General features: G+C 46.1%; 1 protein-coding gene across 7 annotated transcripts in view; it reads left to right on the top strand.

The window, feature by feature from the left end:
- The window catches only part of NCOA1 (nuclear receptor coactivator 1), a 411,243-nt gene that overhangs the window by 126,068 nt on the left and 261,684 nt on the right, over positions 1 to 23,491 (top strand). For 6 of the 7 annotated variants that reach the window (XM_068143159.1, XM_068143155.1, XM_068143157.1 and 3 more), the window contains exons 2-3: positions 6,845 to 7,014; positions 9,484 to 9,559. In XM_068143159.1, the coding sequence (XP_067999260.1) occupies positions 9,530 to 9,559 (30 nt within the window). In that variant the 5' untranslated portion in view covers positions 6,845 to 7,014; positions 9,484 to 9,529. The remainder of the gene's footprint in view (positions 1 to 6,844; positions 7,015 to 9,483; positions 9,560 to 23,491) is intronic. The other variant, XM_068143160.1, reaches the window with a different exon arrangement.

Raw genomic sequence — 23,491 nt, 5'->3', positions numbered from 1 at the left:
CATGGAACAAGTTTAAGTTCACAAGGGCAAGCGTAGAGTCCTGCACCTAAGGAGGAATAACCCCTTGCACAAGGGCAGGTTAGGGGTAGACCTGCTGGAGGGCAGCTTTGTGGAGAAGGACTGGGGAGTGCTGGTGGACAGTAAATTCACCATGAGCCAGCAATGTGCTCTCGTAGTCAAGAAGGCAAATGATCTCCTGGAGTGCATTAACAAGAGTGACCAGCAGATACCTCTACTCTGTCCTAGTGAGGTCACATCTGCAGTAATGGCTCAAGTTCTGGGCTTCCCAGTTCAAGAGAAGCAATGAACTACTGGAAAGAGTCCATCAGAGGCTACAAAGATGCTGAGGGGACTGAATCTGCAGTAGTTAATGTGGAAAGGGTGTCAGGAGGTCATCTGCTCTGTAACTTGCTCAAAGCAGCTTCAGAGGATATGCTTAAAAGGATCGTGGATAACCCAGTTATTGCCTCAGCTTCAACTGTTTAAAACCAGGGTCCAGTCCACTGACTTATGTGGGATACTTTGTCCTTGTGCTCTGTTGAGTTCCAGGGAACAACCCAACTTGGATGCTGTGTTGCAGGGAAAAGCACTGCTCTACCTAGAGCAAATCAGTTCAGACCATTTTTTGAAGGCTATAAATAGTTTGGGTAAGAAATGCTGCAAAGAGAATTTGGGAAGAAAACAGAGGAGCAAAGGTTGCCTGTCAGTGCAAGCTTTATTGAAAGGGCTTTGGGTTGCCAGTGTTGGAAACTTCCAAGAGCATTTCCCTGCTAACTACAAGGCTTGCTGATGAAAGGGGAAAATATCCTGGGCTGGTGATGTATTTAATCTATGGATACTTATTTCTTTTATCTGTCCTCCAGATTTCTTCATATCTTAAACTGAAAGCTTGTGCACAATAGCACTTGTACAGTGTCTTTTATTATGGCCTGAAGGCATTATGTTTTGGAAAGAAAAGGTTGATCCACCTCCTTTAGCTTCTTGCTGTGATTTATGGACTATGGGTAGTGGTCTGCAACCAGGTTGTGCAGTTGTGAGCTGGGAAAGTTTAGCAAAATCTTCATGTGGTTGAGGACAAGAAAGTGTGTGGGACATGTGAGAGCTTGAGAAGATGGAGTGATTCTTGGGTGCCTTCAGAAGGCATGACCAGCAGCTTGAGGGAAGTTCTTCTTCCCCTTTACTCCGCCCTAGTGAAGTGGTATATGGAGTACTGGGTCCAGTTCTGGGCTCCCCAGTTCAAGTGAGATAAGGAACTACTGGAGAGAGCCCAGTGAAAGGCTGAGGGGACTTTATTATCTCTCTGATGAGGAAAGGCTGAGAGATCTGGGGCTGTTTAGCCTGGAGAAGAGCAGCCTGAAAGGGGATCTTCTCAATGCTGATGAATAGTTAAAGGATGAGTGTCAAGAGGGTGGGGCCATGCATGTGGACTCTGCAGTGCTGCTTCCAAAGGAGGTGCACTGGGGAGCCATGTGTGGTTGGTGGTCCACCATCACTGAGATCTTTTTCAAGGTATGGTTTCCTCTACTCCTAGGTGAGAGTATAAGAATAGCATGGATGGATCTGCATGCTGTTTCTAAAAGTGAAGCCTCCAGTAGGATGTGAGAACTGGGCAGATCCTATACAACACTTTCCCAACTCTCTAGCCTCTGATCATTCAACATCTCCAGGATTTTCCCAATCACAGATTAGTAACCATCATGGGTCTCTGCTCTGTGACACAGCCAGTCTTTCTGTGAGCTCATGCAGATGTTTAGCATACATGACATCCTGTACCAAGGAGCTAAACTGCTTAACTGTGTCCTGTTTGAAGAAACCACCGTCTCTTCTTTGGCTTTGGATTTGCCACCTGCTGTCTTCATTTCTTACCCCCTTGTTCCTACACTAAGCAAACTGCTGCTGCCTTCAGAGGCTTCTAGTGTGCCCCTGCTCTGTTACATCCCATCTGGACAGGGTAGGATCTCTGCTCCAAATCTGTGTTGGGTGATAAATCTGTGCAGTGTCTCTGCTTGTAGACACACTGGTAGAAGATCCAGCTCTCTTGTCCTTCTCTCTCTGCAGAGTCAATGTGAGCTGGGATTGCAGTGGCTTTTGCTCATGGCTCACAGGAGGATGAGTAATGTAGGGTGCAACAGCTGCTCCTTCTGGGACTGCAGTGCAAACACGTGATGAATGATGATCTAGTTATATTTTATGAGTTCTCACTTGGCTAATTATTAATCTGTTTAATATATTCCATGTTATGTAATGCAACTCCAGTTACTTGAGAAATCAGACTTTGCAAAGTTAAAAGATTTCCTGAACTCTAACAGCTCTGATGCAACAGACTGAAAGTTTGCAGCCAATTTTGTAGTCTTGAAAAACCTCACACAGAGTGGGTTGAAGACCTAGGTGTAGATAGATGTCAGCTATTGACTTTGTAGAACTCTTAAGCCAGCAATGTGTGCTCACAGCCTCAAAAGCAAACCATATCCTGGGCTCCATCCAAAGCAGCCTGGCCAGTAGATCCAGGGAGAGGATTTGCCCTGCTCTGCTGAGATCCCACCTGCTGTGCTGTGTGCAGCCCTGAGGTCCTCAGCACAGGAGAGACATGGACCTGTCGGAGTGGGTCCAGATGAGGCCACAAAAATGATCTGAGGGCTGGAACCCCTCTGCTGTGAGGACAGACTGAGAGAGCTGGGGTTGTTCAGCCTGGAGTAGAGAAGGCTCTAAAAAGGCCTTACTACAACCTTTCAGTACTTAAAAGGGCACTATCAAAAAGATAGAGACAGACTTTTTTTATCAGAGTCTGATGTAACAAGACAAGGGGTAATGGCTTTAAACTAAAAAGAGGGGAGATTTGGACTAGATAGAAGGGAGAAATGTTTTGTGCTGAGGACAGTAGGGGATTGGCCAGGTTGCCCTGAGAAGGGGTAAACACCTCATTCCTGGAACCATACCAGGTCAGGTTGGGTGGGGCTCTGAGCAACCTTCTGTAGCTGAAGATGTTCCTGCTCATTGCAGGGGGCTTGGACTAGATGACCTTTAAAGGTTCCTTCCAACCCAAACCGTTCTGTTAGTCTATGATTTTCCTTTTCTTCCTGGGATGTAAGCTGTCTCCATAGCTTGTTACTTGGTTGGTGATCCTGTGTCCTCCATTGCTCTCAAACTTCCCAAGTTAAACCTACAATAAATGCTTCAGAGTTTTTCTTGTCCGGCTTTTTCAAAGCCCTTGGGATGCAGCTGAATATCTCCTGATTTAAGTCCAAGCAGCTCTGTTCACTGCTGTTTCACATCTGTCTGCATTGCTGTCTGGGATAGGAAATGTTTCCTGTGGCATGACTGTACCATCTGGTTTCTTTCTTAATTAATGAACAGAAATATTTGTTGCATTCACCTGCCCTTCCCATAACGTTGCTGGTGGTTGCTCTGGGTCTGTTCAGTAGCAGTCCTTGGCCATTGCTGGAATTTGCTGTTTCCTAGGTAATTTTTACGACACAATGTACTCAAACCTCTTGTGCTTCTCTTACTGTTTCATAGAAGCATAGAACAGAATCACAGAATTATTTTGGTTGGCAAAGACCTCTAAGATCACCAAGTCCAACCATTGACCTAACACCGCCATGGCCAATAAACCATGCCCCAAAGTGCCATGTCCACATGTTTCTGAACATCTCCAGGGTCATGACTCCATCACCTCCCTGGGCAGCCTGTTCCAATGCCTGACCACTCATTCAGTAAAGAAACTTTTCCTAATATCCAAACTAAACCTCCCCTGGCACAATTTGAGGCCACTTCCTCTCATCCTATCAGCTGATACTAGAGAGAAGAGACCAACCCCAACCTGACTCCAACCTCCTTTCAGGGAGTTGTGGAGAGCAACGAGGTCTCCTCCCCAGCCTCCTCTTCTCCAGATAAACAATCCAAGTCCTCTCAGCCATTCCTCCTAAGACTTGCATTCCTGACTTATTGTAATAAACTAACAATTTTTTTTTCTTCTCTATGTATTTTTTATTCTGATTCTTGTTTTCATTTTCATGAGAGCCAGGTTGAGAAGGGTTTGGGGACCTTCATTCCCACCAGACCCAGACACCACTGTGGGAATCTGGAAATGGATTCCTGAAGTTTCCATTAGTAGTATTTTTATTTTCTGCTTTTACCATTCCTTCCTTAGCATCATTTGATCTATTTATTGCAGGTGTAGTGAAAGCAGTTGGGACATGTTTATTATTTAGAAGTTCAGAGACCATCTCCTACTGGTAAAATGCAACCTTCAGACTGGAAGTCTGAGCAGTACAGCATTTTGTGCTGTACCTTTTGTGTTAATTTATGTGTACACGTGTTTAATGGATGTTTAACAAGTCAGGCCACCTGTCTCTCATCGGGATGTACTCATCCCACACACAGAATGATGTGGGTTGGAAGGAACCTCTGGAGATCATCTAGTCAACCCCCCTGCTAAAACTGGATCACCCACAGCAGGTTGCCCAGGATCGCAATGTACAGGCAGGTTTGGAATCTCTCCAGAGAAGGAGACTCCACAACCTCTCTGGGGAGCCTGTTCCAGGGCTCCAGCACCCTCACAGGAAAGAGGTTTTTCCTCATGTTCAGGTGGAACCTCCTGGGTTCCACTTTGTGCCTGTTGCTGGACACCACTGAAAAAAGTCCAGTGCCATCTTCTTGCCCCTTGTCCTTTAGCTATTGATAAGCATTGAGAAGATCCCCTCTTGGTCTGCTCTTCTCCAGGCTAAAGTGCCCCATGTCTCTCAGCCTTTCCTCATCAGAGAAATGCTCCAGTCCCCCCAGCATATTCATAGCCTCTGTTGGACCTTCATCAGTAGTTCCTTGTCTTTTTTGAACTGGGGAACCCATAACTGCACCCAGTACTGCAGTTAGAGGAGAGGGGGAGGGAAACCTTTCTAAACCTGCTGGCCACACTCTTCTGAAGGCACTCCAGGATCCCACTGGGCTTCTAGGCCGTGAGGGCACATTGGTGGTTCATGGTTAGCTTGTCCCAGCCATTACACCTCTGTTGGGATGTAGATCTGCAAGATTCCAGAGCTATTCTTTGCCAGTGCCTTGGCTGCTGTCTGAGTTTTCCTACCTCTTTTGTCTACTTGATTGTTCATGACTAAATTACATCGAGTGACTTATAGGAGCCTTGTGTTGTTAATGACTTGTGTCCTTAATGACTAGTGCATTATTAAGGCACTGTTCTAATGACTGTGCCCCTGTAAGTAATTTCTTTTGTAATAGTAGGAGTGGTGATAGGACAAGGAGGTTTTGAACTAATGCTGATACTCCCTTCATCTAACTTCAGATGCTCAGACTTAGAGGTATAAATTTAACCAGAAGTCCTAGAAACCCTGTGACAGAGAGAAAGTAAGTAGACACATCCTGGAAGCAATTTAACATGGCCTCCTAACTTGATCATCCCTTGAGGACCAAACCTCATCACTGAAGCAGCAGTCAGTTTTGGGGGCTGGTCAGGTTGTGGGGACGTGCAGATATCTTTATCCAGCATCTCCAAAGGGGAGATCTGTGGACCTGTTTATTGAATTCTTTACTATGAGGGTGATGAGACATTGGATCAGGTTGCCTGGAGAAGTTTTGGATTCCCCATCCTTGGAAGGGTTCAAGACCAGGATGGATGGGGCTCTGAGCAACCTGGTCTGTTTGAAGATGTTTCTCCTTACTGCAGTGGGTTTGAACTAGGTGATCTTTAAGGTCCCTTCCAATCCAAACCATTCTATGACTGCAGAGGGACCCAGGAATTACTAGGTCTGGTTTCCAACCAGCTCTTAGGTGTTCAAGGTGAAGAAGATGTGGATCCTGTAACTACTACAAATAAAATTTCAAAAGCAACACTGCAATTTCTCTCTTGGAGCATTTGATGGGGGAGGTGACAAGCTTGGCTGTAGGAATTGCATTGTGTGGAATAAAGGTCATGAAGCTCATCTCAGTGTTTCCATGGTTGTTTTTGGTTTTAAATTGCTTGCTTTTTCAGTAGAATTCATCAAAGTATCAAAAGCCCAATTTTATGAACTCCAAATTTGCACCCTAGGAAGGTGTTTTCAAGCCCCAGATTAGCTGACATGCTGGCATTTGACTGGAGAGGAACAAGTTTCAGGCTGATATGTCTTAGAGGAGAGGGGATAGCTGAAGAAAATGGATGCTGCCACCTTAGTGTCTTTGGGAGTGAAATAATTATGCTCATCTCAGGTTCAGAGGCTACCTGGCTACCTGGAAGGTGATGCAGAAGGTCTGTGGAAGAGGAGGAACTGGAGAAATCCCCTTGATCCAGTTTTAGCTTAGTGCTTAGTAACAGCAGCAATTTACTCTCCGTGCCTTTGTGAGGCAAGGAAGGATCTCATTATCTTTGAGTTTTATGAGTTTGGTGGTGGTCTGCAGCTTCTTGGCTGTAAACACCAACTGTAATTTTCTGGTGCTAGTTTTTATCTGCTGTGCTGCGTAGATGATGTCTTGCTACAGCAGATTTGCTGCGAGATCTGCTGCTGTGTTTTTTTTCTGGAGGGTAATCTTTATTTCTTAGGAGTGGCATTGATAAAGGGAGAAGTTAAAATCCTGTTGGTTGGAGTATTCAGCTTTCATTTACTTTATTTCCCCAAGTAGCTTAAAGCTTGAGGAGGCTTGATGAGCTCTTTTCCAGTGAACTAAAAACGCTGCCTCGCAACTGATAGTATCGAGGAGGTCAGCAAGCTATTAATGATGCTGCTGTGAATTAGTAGTTGACCTCAGCTTTGCTGAGCTGTTTTTCTGCTTAAGACCCTGAAAATTGCAGAATGTGAATAATAATTCAGAAAGATAAATGAAAGTTAATGCGAACAACCTATGCTTGCCTCTCCAGGACTCACTAATTGAAGCTGGTCCCCTCTCAGAAGAGTTCATGTGAAGGCTGCCCATGGAAGGCCGATGCCTGCATTTGCTGTGGCTCTAGGATTCTGCTGGTTTGCTGTTTTAATTCACTGAAGAGTCCAGTTTTTCCCATGAACCATCTTTCACCTCGGGAAGATTGAGGTAAGGTTGCAGGTCTCTTGTTTCTTCTTTCCTCTGACAGAAAATGTTTCAGCCTGTCTGTGGTGGGTTGAGAGAGAAGGCCTAGCTTTCTCTCCCCCACAAAGAGGAACAAAACCACAGCTAACTCAGCCGGAGAAGTGGAAGGAATGCTATATTTTACAAGCAATGTGGAAAGGCAGGTTAGATATAGAATATATACAGTATTTACAATATATATACAGAAATATACAGCAAAGTAAAAAAAAACAAGAATACAGGAACGAAATTCCCTCCTCCGGACAGAGGAGGGTTCCCCCCCTGTACCCCACTCTCTCCTCCTACCTCCCTTTTTCCCAAAAAGGGCTAGAGAGAGAGAAAAGGCAATTAATAAGGATGAAATTTGGTTAGGCCTTAAAAGCACATGCAGTATTATTGATTAGTGCTTATATGGTGTCCAAGGTCGTTATGGCTAGGAGCCCAGAAGCAGGCAAGCTGGAAGGGAGAAGGAAAGGAGCGAACTGAGAAAAAACTCCAGCTGCACTAAAACTTAAATCTGCATTCTACCAATCTACCAATGAAATTCGTTGAGAACATCGATGTTTTCATTGTCTTCACCAAAACATTCAGCCAGAGTGTCCCAGCACTGTCCCTTTCTTAAAGGCACAGCCTCAAACAGTCACACTCTCATGGGGGTGGCTTTTGCTGGAGCCCCTCTTCATGCGGAATTGATGATGGAGACCGGTGAAAGCAAAAGTTGCTGCCGGTTTCCTCTGTCCTTGGCATCCTTTGGGCTGCTTTCTGTCCATGAGCTGAGCAGGTAGGCTGGAGTGCCTTCACAGCTATGTGAGCTGCTTGAAGAGCTTGTAAAGATGAACTTACTGCCTGAATCAACTGGGCTTTCTCAATGTGGTTTGCAAACTGGAATAGCTAATTGCTGCACTGGCAGAGTGGCACGCAAAGATTCGCGCTGCGTGGTTTGGGTAACTCAGTGCTATGCTGAGGGCTGGCTCCTGGTGTTGTGCAGGTGAACTGAGGTCCACAGCTAGAGAATTTTCAAAGTCACAGACTTGGGAAATCAAAATGTTTTATGGTGAGGGCTGCTATAACTTCTAGAGCAAAAAGTGTGTACTCAGCATCCTTGTAGCTCTTACTAACTGATGCATGTAACAACTTGAACACTTCTGTGGTTTACTCACAGCCAGACATGTCTTAAAGCAGAATGGTTGTGATGGAGTGGTAACTTGGAAAGTCAGGGGAATATATTTAGAAAGGAACAGAGTGATTAAACAAGCAGCAGTTGGATGAGGGGTGGGCTGCAGCTATGGGAGTTGCAGACTCTCTCCATCAAGACTGGGAGTGCTTACTGCTGTGGACCATGAATAAGCAGGAGGGTCCCTGTACCCCTGCTCATGCCCCTTACAGCTGACAGGCTGTAAGGCAGAAAGGGCATTACCACAGCTGCTTTTGCCTGATGCAGTTTCCTGTTCCTTCTTTGACAATTCCCTGTCTGAGATAGCTGAAAAGCAAGAAGCTTTTGCATCAAAACAGGTTTTAGCCAAAGTCCAATGGAAAATCCTTCTGGACTGAGCATGGCTTGCTCCTGTGCTCTTCTTCAGTGTGGTGTCAATACTGGACCAAATAAGATAACTGGTGTTGTAAGTTCTCTGTAGGCTGCTTTGGCCACCTGATTTCAGTCCTTGATTTGGCTGTTTCCCTAAATTGTGGTGGGATGATAGCTGCAGTGGCTTGGAGTTGCTAGTTCCATTGCTGGTCTCCCCTGGTCCATTTGGTGGATGGAGGATGGATAACTGGTGGCCTAAGGTGGGATGCAGAGGTGGTAGTAGCTGGGAAACCATCCTTCCGTGCCCTGATCCATCTGCCTGCAGTGTTTGCCCTGCATTTTTGGGAAAGGATCTTTTCTGTCTGCCTTGATGTCTTCCATTGGCAGTAGAAATGGTGGCATGGTAGTAAAATTTGTGATTGTCACCTCTGTATTGCTGTGTGCTGTCCTGACTATTAGCTCAGGTGGAGTGGAGCAGGGGGACTGCCAGTGAGTGGTGAGAAACCAGCAGAGCCCCCAGTCCAGTGCTACAAGTGCTGCTCAGAGTTAATTATTAACCCAGACTTTGCCTGATAAATGCACACTTGGATTCAGGACCTTTCACTGCAAAAAGATCTCCCTTCCCTCTGGACATAACAGCTACTGTTTGATTTGAATTAGGCAAGCCATATCACACACAAACAAAAAAATCTTAGCTCCTATGACTCTTAAGATATCTTTATTTTTCTCCCCAGTATCTGACCAGATTCACTTTTTCAAAAGGTGACCTTGGAGGTTGGTGGTGGGTTCTCCCTGCTGCTTTCCTGGCATTGCAGAATACCTGCCCAGGCTGGGAGGTTGAAGACTGAGGTCTTGGGCTGGAGCATACTGCAGGTTGGGTTATACTCAGCTTTTCTTCTTTATTTTCCTCTTTTCTCCATGTTCCAAAGCAATCAGTACAAATCATGTGGCCAGGTTTTATCTGAGACATCCTTAATGTCAGGAAGATTGACAGATCCAGCCCAGGTAAGTAAAGGGTTACATTCTTGCTTATGAAACAGGATATCATGGCAGGAAGGAAGAGTTAGTTCTAGATTAATTTGAAGGGTGAGGTGCCTCCTTGGCTGCTCTGGATTTCCCCTAATTTGGGGGACTGACAGACTAGCCCTTGCTCTTGCGTGGGGCGAGCCCTGCCTTCATCCCACCTGGCATCTCCAGCCTTTCCTTGTTTCCCCACCCCCCAACCCCCCCTCACCTGCCTTATTAAATTTCATTCTTTCCTCTAGCAAATGGACTTTCTGGCTTGGCATGAAATGGGCTTGCTGTGTGTTACAGTTTGAGCTGGGTGCTCCCCTGCAATGTTTACTTCCTGTATCCAGAAGTCCAGCCCAGAGGGGTGGACACAGGAAATTATGTAGTATTTCCTACCACAATCCTTTGCACCAGTATAAGATCCAGTGCGGAGTCTAGCACACTCTCTTTTCTTCCTCCTCCGTCAGCCGGTAACTGGGGGAGATGTCTCCTGGCTTTGGGCCTGGCTAGGCCCAAGGCCATGGGGGGATGGGCAGTCTCAGATCTGGCCAGCTGAGACTAGCCTAGTAGTGGGAGGGGGAAGAAGGAGCCCTGGGGGTCTTGGGTGTACCCTCAGGTGGGGATGGGATCTCTCTGGGTCTGTTTTGGGATTTTTCTTTGTCACTGCGCTTTTGGCTTTCTGTAAAAGTTCACTGCTTTCTATTTAAGCTTTCCATCACTTTTGCAATCCGTTTGTCTGAGTGTTTATTGTTGCCAGTGGTGGGGAAGGGGGCTGCCTCAACCCAGCACATTCTTGGTAGCAGAGGATGGTTGTGTTGTTGCTCCTCAGTAGCTTTACTCTTAGGAATGTGAGCATCGATGTGTCTCACTTTCACTGGAATTCTCTCAATTCAATCAGCAATGTCCTGCCATAGGTCGGCTGCCCAAATGGGTTTTCCTTTGCTCTGCCAACCACTCTTCTTCCAGTTCTTTAACCAACCCCATAGAGCATTGGCTACCATCCATGAGTTGGTATAGAGATAAAGCTTTGGCCATCCCTCATGTTCAGCCACGTCGAGAGCTAGCTGGACAGCTTTTACCTCTTTGAACTGACTGGATTCTCCTTCTCCGTCCTTCGCCTCTGCAACTTGGTGTGTTGGACTCCACACTGCAGACTTCCACCTTCGCTTGTTTACAACAAGACGACAGGAACCGTCTGTGAACAAAGCATATTTCTTTTCATCATCAGAAAGGTCATTGTAAGGAGGAGCTTCCTCAGCACGAGTTACTTTCTCCTCTGGAGGTTTAGCACAGTTGGTACCTTCAGGCCAACTTGAGATCACCTCCACTAGACCAGGCCTTTCAAGATTTCCCATTCGAGCTCTCTGTGTTATCAGAGCCATCCACTTAGACCATGTTGAGTCTGTGGCATGATGTGGTGTGGAGCCTTTGCCTTTGAACATCCAATTCAAAACTGGTAATCTGGGAGCTAAGAGAAGTTGTGATTCAGTACCAATCACTTCAGAAGATGCTTTTACTCCTTCATAGGCAGCTAAAATTTCTTTCTCTGTTGGAGTATAATTAGCCTCTGAACCTCTGTAACCTCGACTCCAGAAACCAAGAGGTCGTCCACGTGTCTCACCTGGAGCTTTTTGCCACAAGCACCAGGTTGGACCATTGTCACTTGCAGCCGTGTACAAAATGTTCTTAATGTCTGGACCATCTCGGACAGGTCCCAGACCCATTGCTTGAATCACCTCTTGCTTTATCTGGTCAAAGGCTGCTTGTTGTTCAGGTCCCCAGTGGAAATTGTTTCTCTTTCGAGCCGTGCGCTCGGAGCGGTGACGGCCGTCCCCGGCCGTCCACTCGGGCTGCGGCGGCGGTGAGCAAGGCCGTGCACTCGGAGCGGCGACGGCGGTCCTGGCTGTGCACTCGGGCTGCGGGTCCAGCCCTAGTCTCTTCCCCGACCTTTTCGGACGAGTTCCGAAAATGGCGCCGAGCACCTGGCTCCACCTATCTTCTTCTCAATAGGTTGTGATGCAGCCCCTCCCTGTTCCGGGGGGAGGAGGCCTTTCCCTTCCAACCCTCAGAAAAGTGAAAGGGAAAAAAAACTCACAGCTGAATTAGCAAAGCAGTGGGTGCTGTATATTTACAAAGCAATATAGGATATGCAGGGGAATATACAGAATTTACAATATTTACAATATATACAAAAATATACAATACAGTAGCACAGAAATGAGAGTTCCCCCCCCTCTGCTGGGGGGGTTTCCCACCTCTGCTCCCCCTTCTCTCCCCCTTTCCCCAGAGAGGGTTAGAAAGAGAGAAAAGAGAAAAAAATTAAAAGCAGTTATGTGTTAATTGGAAAACGGTTAATACAGGCCTTGCAGTTTATCAGTTTCAAGGTCAAGCCTTGGCCGAAAGCCCAGAACGCTGTGAGCTGCAAAGGGGGAAAAGTGAGACTGCCTAGAAAAGTGCAGGAATTCCCAGGATACTCTGCTGCACTCCCAGTTCAAAAGGTGCTTCCCCCCAATCTACCAATTAAATTAGTTTAGATCCATCTTTCGTTTACAAACATCTGACCACCATATTCCCTTTCTTAAAGGGACAGCCTCAAACGGTCACACTGTGATTGAGTTCCCATCTCCTTTATCCTGCGATGGGGCTTTGAGATGAAAAAATGTAAATGCAGTTGCTCCCTCCCCCTCCCTAGCCCTAGGCCTTCACTGAGCCAAAACTCCCTCTTTATTCCTTCATGATCATATTCCTTCCACTTTAAATAGATTTCCTGCTGTTAACAGCATTTTCAAGTGTTGCAACACTTTATAAATGGTATCTCGTGAGAGGTATTTGCTGTAGGTGAGTTTCCTCGAAGTTGTAACCTCTGCCTTGCCATTCCCTTTTCCTGGGGGCTGCTGGCGGAGTAGGAAGGACACAGATGACAGGCTTGACAGTCACTGTGCTTCTAAGTCATCTGTTCTTCCAACTGTTTTGTCAGTTTTAGAGAGGGATGTTGTTTCAGCCCTGTGTTTGAAATGGAGTCCTGCAGAACAAGACAAAAATGCACACAGCATGTTGAGGAACTTAGGAAGAAGAAAACCCAGACTTGTCTCACCACAATTGAATTAAAACCATTGGGGCACTCCTGAAGCCTTGCTTCTAAAAGCAAAAAGCACAAATAAACTAGGAACCCCTGCCATGCCCACTGGGAAAGGCTCTCTTGGTTGCCTGGTGGAGAACAGACCAGACAAGACAATTGCTGTGGACTATGTCCAAGGAGAGATGATGGCATGGCTCAGGTTGGAAAGGACCTCCAAGATGATCCACTCCAACCCTGCCTGCCATGGGCAGGGACCTTGCACTTTGACTTGTTGTACCTCTCACCCACATCTCAAGCTCTTGGACCATTATGACTTGATCTGAAGCTTCTACTGCTTTGCAGAGGACATCCACTAACAATATTGCATCTTCAAGTCAGGCTTCTTACACTTGTGCCTAGCCAGCCTGTAGCCACAACAGGAGCAGTGTTGCTCTCTTTAGGTTGCTAAATACCAGTGCAGAATCACAGAAAGGTGGGGGTTGGAAGGGACACTCTGAAGATCATCTAGTCCACTCCCCTGCTAACGTGGATTTGCTTAGATCAGGTTGCCCAGAATCACATCCAGGCAGCTTTGGAATCTTTCCAGAGAAGGAGACTCTACAACTTCTCTAGACAGCCTGGTCCAGGGCTCTGGCACCCTCACAAGAAATAATTCTTTCCTCATGTTGAAATGGAACCTCCTGAGTTCCAGTTTGTGCCTGTTGCCCCTTGTGCTGTTGCTGGGCACCTCTGAAAAGAGTCTGTCATCCTCTTGACCCTTGCCCTTTAGCTATTGATAAGCATTGAGAAGATTCCTTCTCAGTCATCTTTACTCTAGGCTAAAGATCTCCAGGTCTCTCTTCTCATGAGAGAGATGCTCCAATCCCCCTAGCATCTTAGTAGCCTTTTAATGGACTCTCTTCAGTAGTTCCCTGTCATTCTTGAATTGGGGAGCCCAGAACTGGAGCCAGTTCTGCAGATGTGGCCTCACCAAGGCAAAGTAGATGGGGAGAAGAACCTTCCTTGACTTGCTTGCCTCACTCTTCTTAATAGACCCTAGGACATTATTGGTCTTCTTGCCCAAAAGGGCACATTGTTGACTCGTGTTACCTTGTTGTCCATCAGCACTATCAGGTCCTTCTCCATAAAGGTGCTTCCCAGCAAGTCAGCCTCTAACCTGTGCTGGTTATCTTGTGTCAGAAGTCTTAGAGGCAAACCAACTGGAAGAAGAGCTGGGGACAGTGAGTGGGTTTATCACAGTATCACGGTATCGCCAAGGTTGGAAGAGACCTCGAGGATCATCGAGTCCAACCTGTCAGCACAGACTTCATGACTAGACCATGGCACCAAGTGCCACGTCCAATCTCCTCTTGAACACCTCGAGGGATGGTGACTCCACCACCTCCCTGGGCAGTCCATTCCAATGACGAATGACTCTCTCGGTGAAGAACTTTCTCCTCACCTCCAGCCTAAACTTCCCCTGGCGCAGCTTAAGACTGTGTCCCCTTGTTCTGGTGCTGGTTGCCTGGGAGAAGAGACCAACCCCTTCCTGGCTACAACCACCTTTCAGGTAGTTGTAGAGGGCAATGAGGTCACCCCTGATCCTCCTCTTCTCCAGGCTAAACAATCCCAGCTCCCTCAGCCTCTCCTCATAGGGCTTGTGCTCAAGTTTAGCACTGCAAGAGACAGATTCTGCTCCTGGATGCTCTCAGACATCACTCCCCCGCTATCATCTTGGGCAGACCTGCTCTTCACAGCAGCTTCTGGGGAAAATGTGGCACCACTCAATATCTGAAGAGAAAATCCTTTTATCTTCTGGAAAGTAACAAATAAACTTGCTCAGAGCTGCCTTTTTGTTTGTTCCCTTACTTTTGGTCTTGGCTTTGAAACAAAAAAGTTTCAGATGGGTTAACCTCATTGTGAGGACTATTTGTGCTTTCAGTTAGAGAAGTCTTTTATATCTTCCAGTTCCCACTGAAACACTTTTTTAGAGCTGATGGAAGTTGTGTAACCACTTGCCAATAACTCAGGGGAGTGGTAAGGTTTGTTTCTGGTAAACTTTGCAGAGATAAACACGAAATTCTGAAGCTGCTGCTTGGCTGACAAAAAGTGAGAAGAATTTTTTTCTGGTGTTTATTTCCTTCCATGCTGAGCTGTCAGTTAAGTTTTTCACATGGCTCTGTTTGCCTCTCAGAATGAAAACTATGGATACCTAGTTTCTGTGGTTTGAAGATTAAGGTGTAAGTATTAAAACACAGGCACACACCTGCTTTCCACCAGGAAAGGACTGAAATTTAAACTATTGCCTGGCAGTTTGCATAGAATCATAGTGTGATTTGGGTTGGAAGGGACCTCCAGAAGTCATCTAGTCCAACCGCCCTGCAGTGAGCAGGGACATCCCCCACTAGTTCAGGCTGCTCAGAGTATTGTCAAGCCTGACCTTGAATATCTCCAGGGATGGGGCCTCAACTGCATTCCTGGACAACCTGTTGCAGTGTTCCACCTCATTCATGGTGAAGAATTTGTTCCTACTATCCAATCTTTACTATTGAGTCAGTGTTGTAAGCTGGAGACAGTGGCATCATCTACAACAGTCCTCTCCAGGAAGTAGAAATACTGGTAAATAATTTTCATTGCAAGCAAGTTTTAGGAGCACAACACCTGTCAAATCCTGATGATTTGTAATGCAAATCTTAATTTTGTTCATCCTTGATCAGCATTCTTCTGTGGCACCCTGTCCTCATCTTCCCTGACATGACAGTATTTCAAAGCACCTCTGAAAAGCACAATTCTGAGGAGTGGCTGAGGGAACTGGGATTGTTAAGACTGGACAAAAGGAGGCTGAGAGGAGGCCTTCACTAGAACTCCCTGAAAGGAGGTTGGAGTGAGGTCAGGGTTGGCCTTTACTCCCAAAGAGCAAGTGATAGGACAAGAGGAAGTGGCCTCAAGCTGTGCCATGGGAGGTTTAGGTTGGACATGAGGATCAGTGATTTTCATGGAAAAGGTTGTCAAAGCCAGGAACAGGCTGTTCAGGGGAGTGGTGAATTCCCTATCCCTGGAGTGGTTTAGAAGCTATGTAGATGTGGTTCTTTGGGATATGGTGGTGACCTGGCAGTGCTAATGGTTGGACTTGATGATCTTAAAGGTCTCTTTCAACCGAAATGATTCCGTGAGTCTATGATAAATGATGCTTAAAACTTCAGAGTACATTGCTGGTAAGAATTATTAGCTCACCATCTCTAGAGAAATTGTCTGCATCATCCAGTGCCCCACTGCAGTGGGATGGAGAGGCTGGAGAGAGGCTCTGCCTGGGTCTGTTCCATCAGGTAGCCAATACACAGGGAACTCTTTCTTCTGAGGTGGAAAGGTAGTGATGTTTTTCTGTAAAATCAGAGAGGTTTGCTTATATTTACAGCATTTCCTCTCCTCCTTGAATTCACCTTCCCTTTGCTAGTTATGGATTAGGAGAACAGAAGCTTTTGTGAAGAGGATGAGGTAGTAGGAAAAATATGTGGGAATCTCAGAATCAGTTAGGGTTGGAAGGGACTACAAGGATCATCTAGTTCCAACCCCCCTGCCATGGGCAGGGACACCCCACACTAGATCAGGCTGGACAGAGCCTCATCCAGCCTGGTCTTAAACACCTCCAGGGATGGGGCCTCAACCACCTCCCTGGACAACACATTCCAGGGCTTCACCACTCTCATGGTGAAGAACCTCCTCCTCACATCTAGCCTGAATCTCCCCACCTCCAGCTTCATTCCATTCCCCCTAGTCCTATCACTACCTGAGATCCTGAGAAGTCCCTCCCCAGCCTTCTTGCAGGCCCCCTTCAGATACTGGAAGGCCACAATAAGGTCACCTCAGAGCCTTCTTTTCTCCAGACTGAACAGCCCCAACTCCCTCAGTCTGTCCTCATAGGAGAGGTGCTCCAGCCCTCTGATCATCCTTGTGTCCCTAATATATACAACAAGCTCCTTACAGATGCTTCTTTCATAGGATCATAGTTATAAAATTGTTTTGGTTGGAAGAGACCTTTAAAGGCTATCTAGTCCAACCCCTCTGCAGTGAGCAGGGACATCTTCAACTAGAGCAGGTTGCTCAGAACCCCATCCAACCTCACCTGGAATCTCTCCATGGTTGGAGCATTGACCACCTGTCTGGGCAACCTGGGTCAGTGTCTCACCACCCTAAATGTAAACACTTCCTTTGTTCCTTCTGGTCAGAATCTCCCCTCTTTTAGTTTAGAACCCTCACCCCTGGTCCTGTCACAAGAGCCTTGCTAAAAAATGCTTTGCAGGAGTTCAGGTGTATGAAATCGGTTGCTCTTCTCTTGTCCACCAACATTATAATCCCATCACCGAAGGCCACCTAATTAATCAGACATGAAAGGAGGCTGAGGGGAGACTTCATTGCTCTCTACAACTCCCTGAAAGGAGGTTGGAGTAAGGTGGGGGTCAGTCTCTCTAGTGCCCAGGTGATAGGATGAGAGGAAATGGCCTCAAATTATAGCAGGGGAGGTTTAGGTTGGATATTGGGAAAAAATTCTTCGCTGATGCGTGGTCAGGCACTGGAACAGGCTGCCCAGGGAGGTGGTGGAGTCACCATCTACCGCGACTGAGAGATGGAGACAAAGCTTGATGCAAGCAAAGTGTCTACTTTATTGTACAAAGTCTTTTCTTTATATAGGCTAACATAATCAAAAGCAACTTGTGATTGGTAATTAAATGTGTCCGTCCAACAGTTACAGATTCGTGATTGGCTGCCGAGAAAATACCAGGGAACACACATTGCCGGGGAAGGCTTCAGACAGGTGTTAGACAAAAGGCAAACGATCAAGCATCTCTTATCTAAGTTCAGAGAGAAGACAAAAGACTCTCTTGCAATGTTTACCAGCTCTTATTCTCAGGTGGTTGTGTGGCTTCCTGAGTCACAATGGCCATTGGTAATCAGCTAAAAACTTTTTTCTCTCTACACAGTTGCAGTTTTTTCCCAAGGTCTGTGGCCTACAAGGGCTAAAACATTTCCTTCTATCAGCTGAGCATTGCTTGAGGTTCTACTCCCTAAATTCAGTGCGTCAACCGTCCCTGAATGTGCTCAAGAAACGTGTCACTTTTGGACATGGTTTAATGGCCATGGTGGTGTTAGGTCAATGGTTGGACTTGGTGATCCCAAAGGTCCTTTCCAACCCAAACAATTCTATGATTCTGTGTTGGCTCTTGCCAATCACCTCCTGATTTTCCATAAGCCTTAGCAGAGTTTCCATAGTTTCGTTTATTTCCATGAGGCCCTCAGCCTCCCCTTACAGGTATCAGAGAAGCCTCATGAGATCAATAAAGCCTCTGCTTTAATGCTCTTCCCTCCCTAGCCCAGCTTCCTCTACCTTGTTATCCTGGAGTTTCTTTAGAGAAGAGAAGAGAAGAGAAGAGAAGAGAAGAGAAGAGAAGAGAAGAGAAGAGAAGAGAAGAGAAGAGAAGAGAAGAGAAGAGAAGAGAAGAGAAGAGAAGAGAAGAGAAGAGAAGAGAAGAGAAGAGAAGAGAAGAGAAGAGAAGAGAAGAGAAGAGAAGAGAAGAGAAGAGAAGAGAAGAGAAGAGAAGAGAAGAGAAGAGAAGAGAAGAGAAGAGAAGAGAAGAGAAGAGAAGAGAAGAGAAGAGAAGAGAAGAGAAGAGAAGAGAAGAGAAGAGAGAGAGAGAAGAGAAGAGAAGAGAAGAGAAGAGAAGAGAAGAGAAGAGAAGAGAAGAGAAGAGAAGAGAAGAGAAGAGAAGAGAAGAGAAGAGACGAGACGAGACGAGACGAGACGAGACGAGACCAGGTTGGAAGAGACCTTCAAGATCATTGTGTCCAACCTATCATCCAACACCACCTAATCAACTAAACCATGCAACCAAGCACCCTGTCAAGTCTCCTTCTGAACACCTCCAGTGATGATGACTCCACCACCTCCCCGGGTAGCCCATTCCAATGGGCAATCACTCTCTCTATGTAAAACTTCCTCCTGACCTCCAGCCTGAACCTCCCCTGGCACAGCCTGAGACTGTGTCCTCTTGTTCTGGTGCTGGCTGCCTGGGAGAAGAGACCGACCCTTGCCTGTCTACAACCCCCCCTTCAGGTAGTTGTAGACAGCAATAAGGTCACCCTTGAGTCTCCTCCTCTCCAGGCTAAGCAACCCCAGCTCCCTCAGTCTTTCCTCATAGGGCTTGTGTTCCAAACCCCTCACCAACTTTGTTGCCCTTCTGAAAGCATACATTTGTTTAATGGAGCTGTCACAATCCCAGCTCCAGAAGAACTGCAGAATGAATGTATATTAAAATACATTTGGTGAAGTGAAAATGAAATTCAGAATCAAAGGAAAATTGCCCCATTGCTTGTTACAGTTCATATCAAAATGTCACCTGGGAGAAAGCTCCTTCCTTTTAGGAGCGTGAATGGCTTGTTAAGAAGGAACCAATTTTATCTGTGGGGAAATTCTCTACTGTCTTAAGCCCAAGTGTGAAGAGGGAAAGGCAAACTAATTAGCAAATTTTAATAACAAAGTAAGGGAATATCAGATGGTTGCTTGTGTCTTTCAGCATTGGAATTATACAGCTGAGCAGTTTCCCCACATCTCTGAACGTGGACCAAATGGAAGGGAAAATCTTTTATGAAGATATTGGAATAAAATTCAGATTTAAGCAGCCTAGAATATATAGCAGCTGTAAGTGGAGATAGACAAGAGGTGGAAAGTATGGGAAGCTGCATCCTTGAAGTGGAAGGTTTAATGAAAAAACTACCATCCCTGGAGGTGTTCAAGAGGGGATTGGACATTGCACTTGGTGCCATGGTCTAGTCATGAGGTCTGTGGTGACAGGTTGGACTCGATGATCTTTGAGGTCTCTTCCAACTGTAGTGACACTGTGATACTGTGATACTGTGAAGCCAGGCAGTAAAAATCTGAATGGGCAAATCGACCCCCACATGACACAAATGGAAGAAGAACAAAGGGAAGGGATGTTCTGGGGCAAGGGAAGGACATCCCAGGTCTTGAGAAATGGCCAAACTGGAGGTGTTAACTGATTAAACATTAGTAGTGTTCAGTGTTCTAAGCGGAGGTGTTTGTGCCTTCAGCTTGTGCTTCACCATGGAGCTCCAAAGCATGCTGCAAATGGTGGTAAGGACTTTTATCCTTGTCGGGGTAAAAGAGGGGCTGGAACCCCTGGTGCTGTGAGGACAGGCTGAGAGAGCTGGGGTTGTTCATCCTGGAGAAGATTCTGGGGAGACCTTATTGCATCCCTTCAGTACTTAAAGAGGCTTATTGGAAAGCTGAAGACAGACTGTTTAGCAGGGCCTGTTGTGGCAGGACAAGGGCTGATGGTTTTAAACTAAAAGAGGGGAGATTTCAACCAGATATAAAGAAGATTTTTCTTGTACTGAGGATGTTGAGATACTGGCCCAGGTTGCAGAGAGAGGTGGTTGATGCCCCATCCCTGGCAACATCCCAGTTCAGCTTAGATGGGGCTCTCAGCAACATACTCTAGGTGCAGATGTCCCTGTTGAATGCAGGGGAGTTGGACTAAATGACCTTTAAGGATCCCTTCCCACCCAAACCATTCTGTGATTTGATGATTCTGTGATGTGCTGTATAGTAAGCTGACAGTTTATTAGATGAGAGTCACAATCAGAAAATTCTGCTTAGTGGAGCTGGAACAAGGGAAGTTCAAGTGGATAAAAGCTAAAACTTACCATGAGGACAGACCCAGAACAGGTTGGACCAGAGACATCCCAAGGCTCAACCTCCATTTTCTGTGATTCCTCAGTGTATTGCCTGGCAGTGCTAGGATAATGGTTGGTCTTGATGACCTTGAAGGTCTCTTCCAACCCAAATGGTTCTATGATTCTATTTAGCATTTAAATCCATGGTCTTTGCAAAGCTCTCAAGCAGCTCTTGGCAGCTGATGGACAGCAAAAATAGGAATTTGTGGAAAATCCATAGGAAATACAGTCCAGATGATTGCCAGGGCATGGAGAAACGCTGTAGAGCAGGGCAAGATCATAGTATCATAGTATCAGTCAGGGTTTGAAGGGACCACAAGGATCATCTAGTTCCAACCCCCCTGCCATGGGCAGGGACACTTCACACCAGATCAGGCTGATCAGAGCCTCATCCAGCCTGATCTTAAACACCTCCAGGGACAGGGCCCCCTTCAGATACTGGAAGGCCACAATTAGGTCACCTCTGAGCCTTCTCTTCTACTCAGAGGTAGTGGTCAGCAGTTGAGGTTAAGTACATTAAATTCTAGTAGAAATCTTTCCTTCTTTGTAAGTGAGCACACAGCTTAGCTCCAGATCTCTCTCTGGCAGCTGATTTTAAGCTATTTAGAAATTTGAGAACATTTGAAGTCGATGGTGTTGCAGCTTCTGCCTCACACGGCACCGAGTGAAGCTCTGCTCAGGCATCTGCAGTGTGAAATGCTCATTAAGGGTTTTCATCCATCTTTGTAACTTCAGAGCATTAATGTTTCTCCCTGCTTTGATGCCTGCAGAGGAGAGGGAAGCAGAGCCTCCGCATGTTGCTGACTTTGATCTTGCTTGAATGGGAGACTCCTCCAAATTACTTACATTTGTTGTCTCCTTGCATTTCTGCAGCTTCATCTTTAATCCAACTCTCCTGTGTCTTTAATTCATGAAAGTAAGTAATTAGAGACCCAAGCACATGTCAGGGTGATGATGTACAGATACAGCTGCAGCTTTTTTTTTCCTTTCTCTTAAATATAATGGTATAATGTCACAAATGAGCTCCCTTTGCTCTATATTTCTCTGGACTCCATCTATCTTTAGCTCGGAAATACAGCTGCTCCTGACTGATGGAAAAATGGGAGGAAGCTTTTCCACTTGGTGTAGCATATTATTTGTGAATATACCATGAAGAATGGCAGGGCTGCACAGCACAATGGTAATCCCATCGTATCCTCATTTCTCCAGCAGATTAAAATCCTTCATTACAATCAGATGATGTTTCCTGAGAGGGGCTGTGGTTGCATTCCAGGCCTTTTCCACCCTGTCATTATTAACAAGAAGCATTGACAGAGAAATATTTCATCAGCAGGCTCGGTCTGGGTTTGGGATGCTGCAGTGGTCTTTGGAAATGATGGAGTAATAATGGCTGAGTGACAGGGTGAAAGCAATCTAACAACTGTTTTGCATGTTAAATCTGAAGGACAGATAAATTTTACAGCTGTTAGCAATGATTAGAGCATTTGCAGACAAGTAGGTGAGTCATTAAATAAATAAAATCACTCCATATAGCACTTACTCATCTATTGTCAACACTGCTACTGTACATGGGGTAAATAATTTCACTAAGTACTGAAATCTTATTAAAATTTATAATTAACTCATCAGCAGACTAATAAATATTTTATGACAGCTAACTAAATGTCTGCTCTGCTGTGTAAGAACTGCGTCCTCCTCAACAGGAGACCTTGTCAGAGCCATTTGTCTTGCTCATGAGTGTTGCAGGTGGTTGCAGTGAACTGCAGGAAGAAATTGTTTATGCTGAGGGTGGTGAGGCACTGCCCAGAGAGGTGGTAGATGGCCTATCTGTGGAACTATTCCAGGTCAGGTTGGATGGGGCTCTGAGCAACCAGCATGCTGAGGGTTGAAAGAGACCTCTGGAGATCATCTGGTCCAGCTTTCCTGCTAAAGCAGTGTCACCCTGAGAAGGTTGCCCAGGATCATGTCCAGGTGGGTTTTGGAATCTCTCCAGAGAAGGAGAGTCCACATTCCCTCTGGGCAGCCTGTTCAAGTGCTCTGTCATCCATCAATCAGTGTCACCTTCCATCTTGACCACTCAAGGGGGACCCCTCTCTTTGCTGGGGCAGCTGTCATGTCCTTCCATGGTGCCTTCCTCTAGAGCAAGGGAAGGAATAGCCTCTGTTTCCTATAAAAAGAGCCACCAAGGTCAAACTTTTTCAATATTTAGACAACTGAAGTGATTCAGCTGTGATTACCCAGGTGTCACAGGGCTGCCATCTTCTGAAGGCATCTCCAGCCCAGCCTTCCCTGAGTGCTCTACCACAGCCCAGCCTTTTCATTGCTTTGTTTTCACAGGCTTTAATTACTGAGAGGAAAATAAAACTGTTCCTTTTATCACAGTGTGATGGCATGGGTATAAAATAAGCTCAGTCCCTGCACCAGTGTGAACTTCACACCAAAGTGCTGGAGCCATCTTATTTGGCTGTATTCTTTGTGCAGCTGCAGGAATTGCGCTCACATCTGATTTTCAAGCCTGAAATTTAGCCCCATGCATATTTACAGAGTATTGTGAACTGGCAGGGTTGGGTTCCCCCCCCCCTTTCTTAATGGTTTAATAAATACCAGTTACTGTTTTTCTGGGTTTTGTTGTAAATTGAGTTTCATCTTCCCTTTTCAAATAAAACATTGCTGGCAGTTTCAGTGCATTGCTACAGCAATGTTTTTGTAAGGCTGACTTCCAGAATCGCTGAAGCTCAGTATGGGAGGGTTGGAAGGGACCTATGGGCATCAACTAGTCCAAGCGCCCTGCTAAAACAGGGCCACCACAGCAGGTTGCCCAGGATTGTGTCCAGGCAGGTTTGGAATGTCTCCAGAGATGGAGACTCCACAACTTCTCTGGACAAGCCTGTCCCAGCATCCACCATCCTCACAGGAAAGAACTCTTTCCTCACGGTCAGATGGAACCTCCTGAGTTCCAGTTTGTCCACATTGCTCCTTGACCTGTTGCTGGGCACCACTGAACAGAGTCTGGCCCCATCCTCTTGCCCCCCACCCTTTAGATATTTATCAGCATTGAGAAGATCCTCTCTCAGTCTGCTGTTCTCCAGGCTAAACAGCCCCAGGTCTCTCAGCTATTC

Source organism: Melanerpes formicivorus, unplaced genomic scaffold (genome assembly GCF_026170545.1).
Source record: "Melanerpes formicivorus ecotype bairdi unplaced genomic scaffold, bMelFor1.0.p_v2 SCAF_9, whole genome shotgun sequence".
NCBI classification, from domain to species: Eukaryota; Metazoa; Chordata; class Aves; order Piciformes; family Picidae; genus Melanerpes; species Melanerpes formicivorus.
The sequence above is the reverse complement of the archived record's forward strand: the minus strand, read 5'-3'. Positions and strand labels throughout refer to the sequence as shown.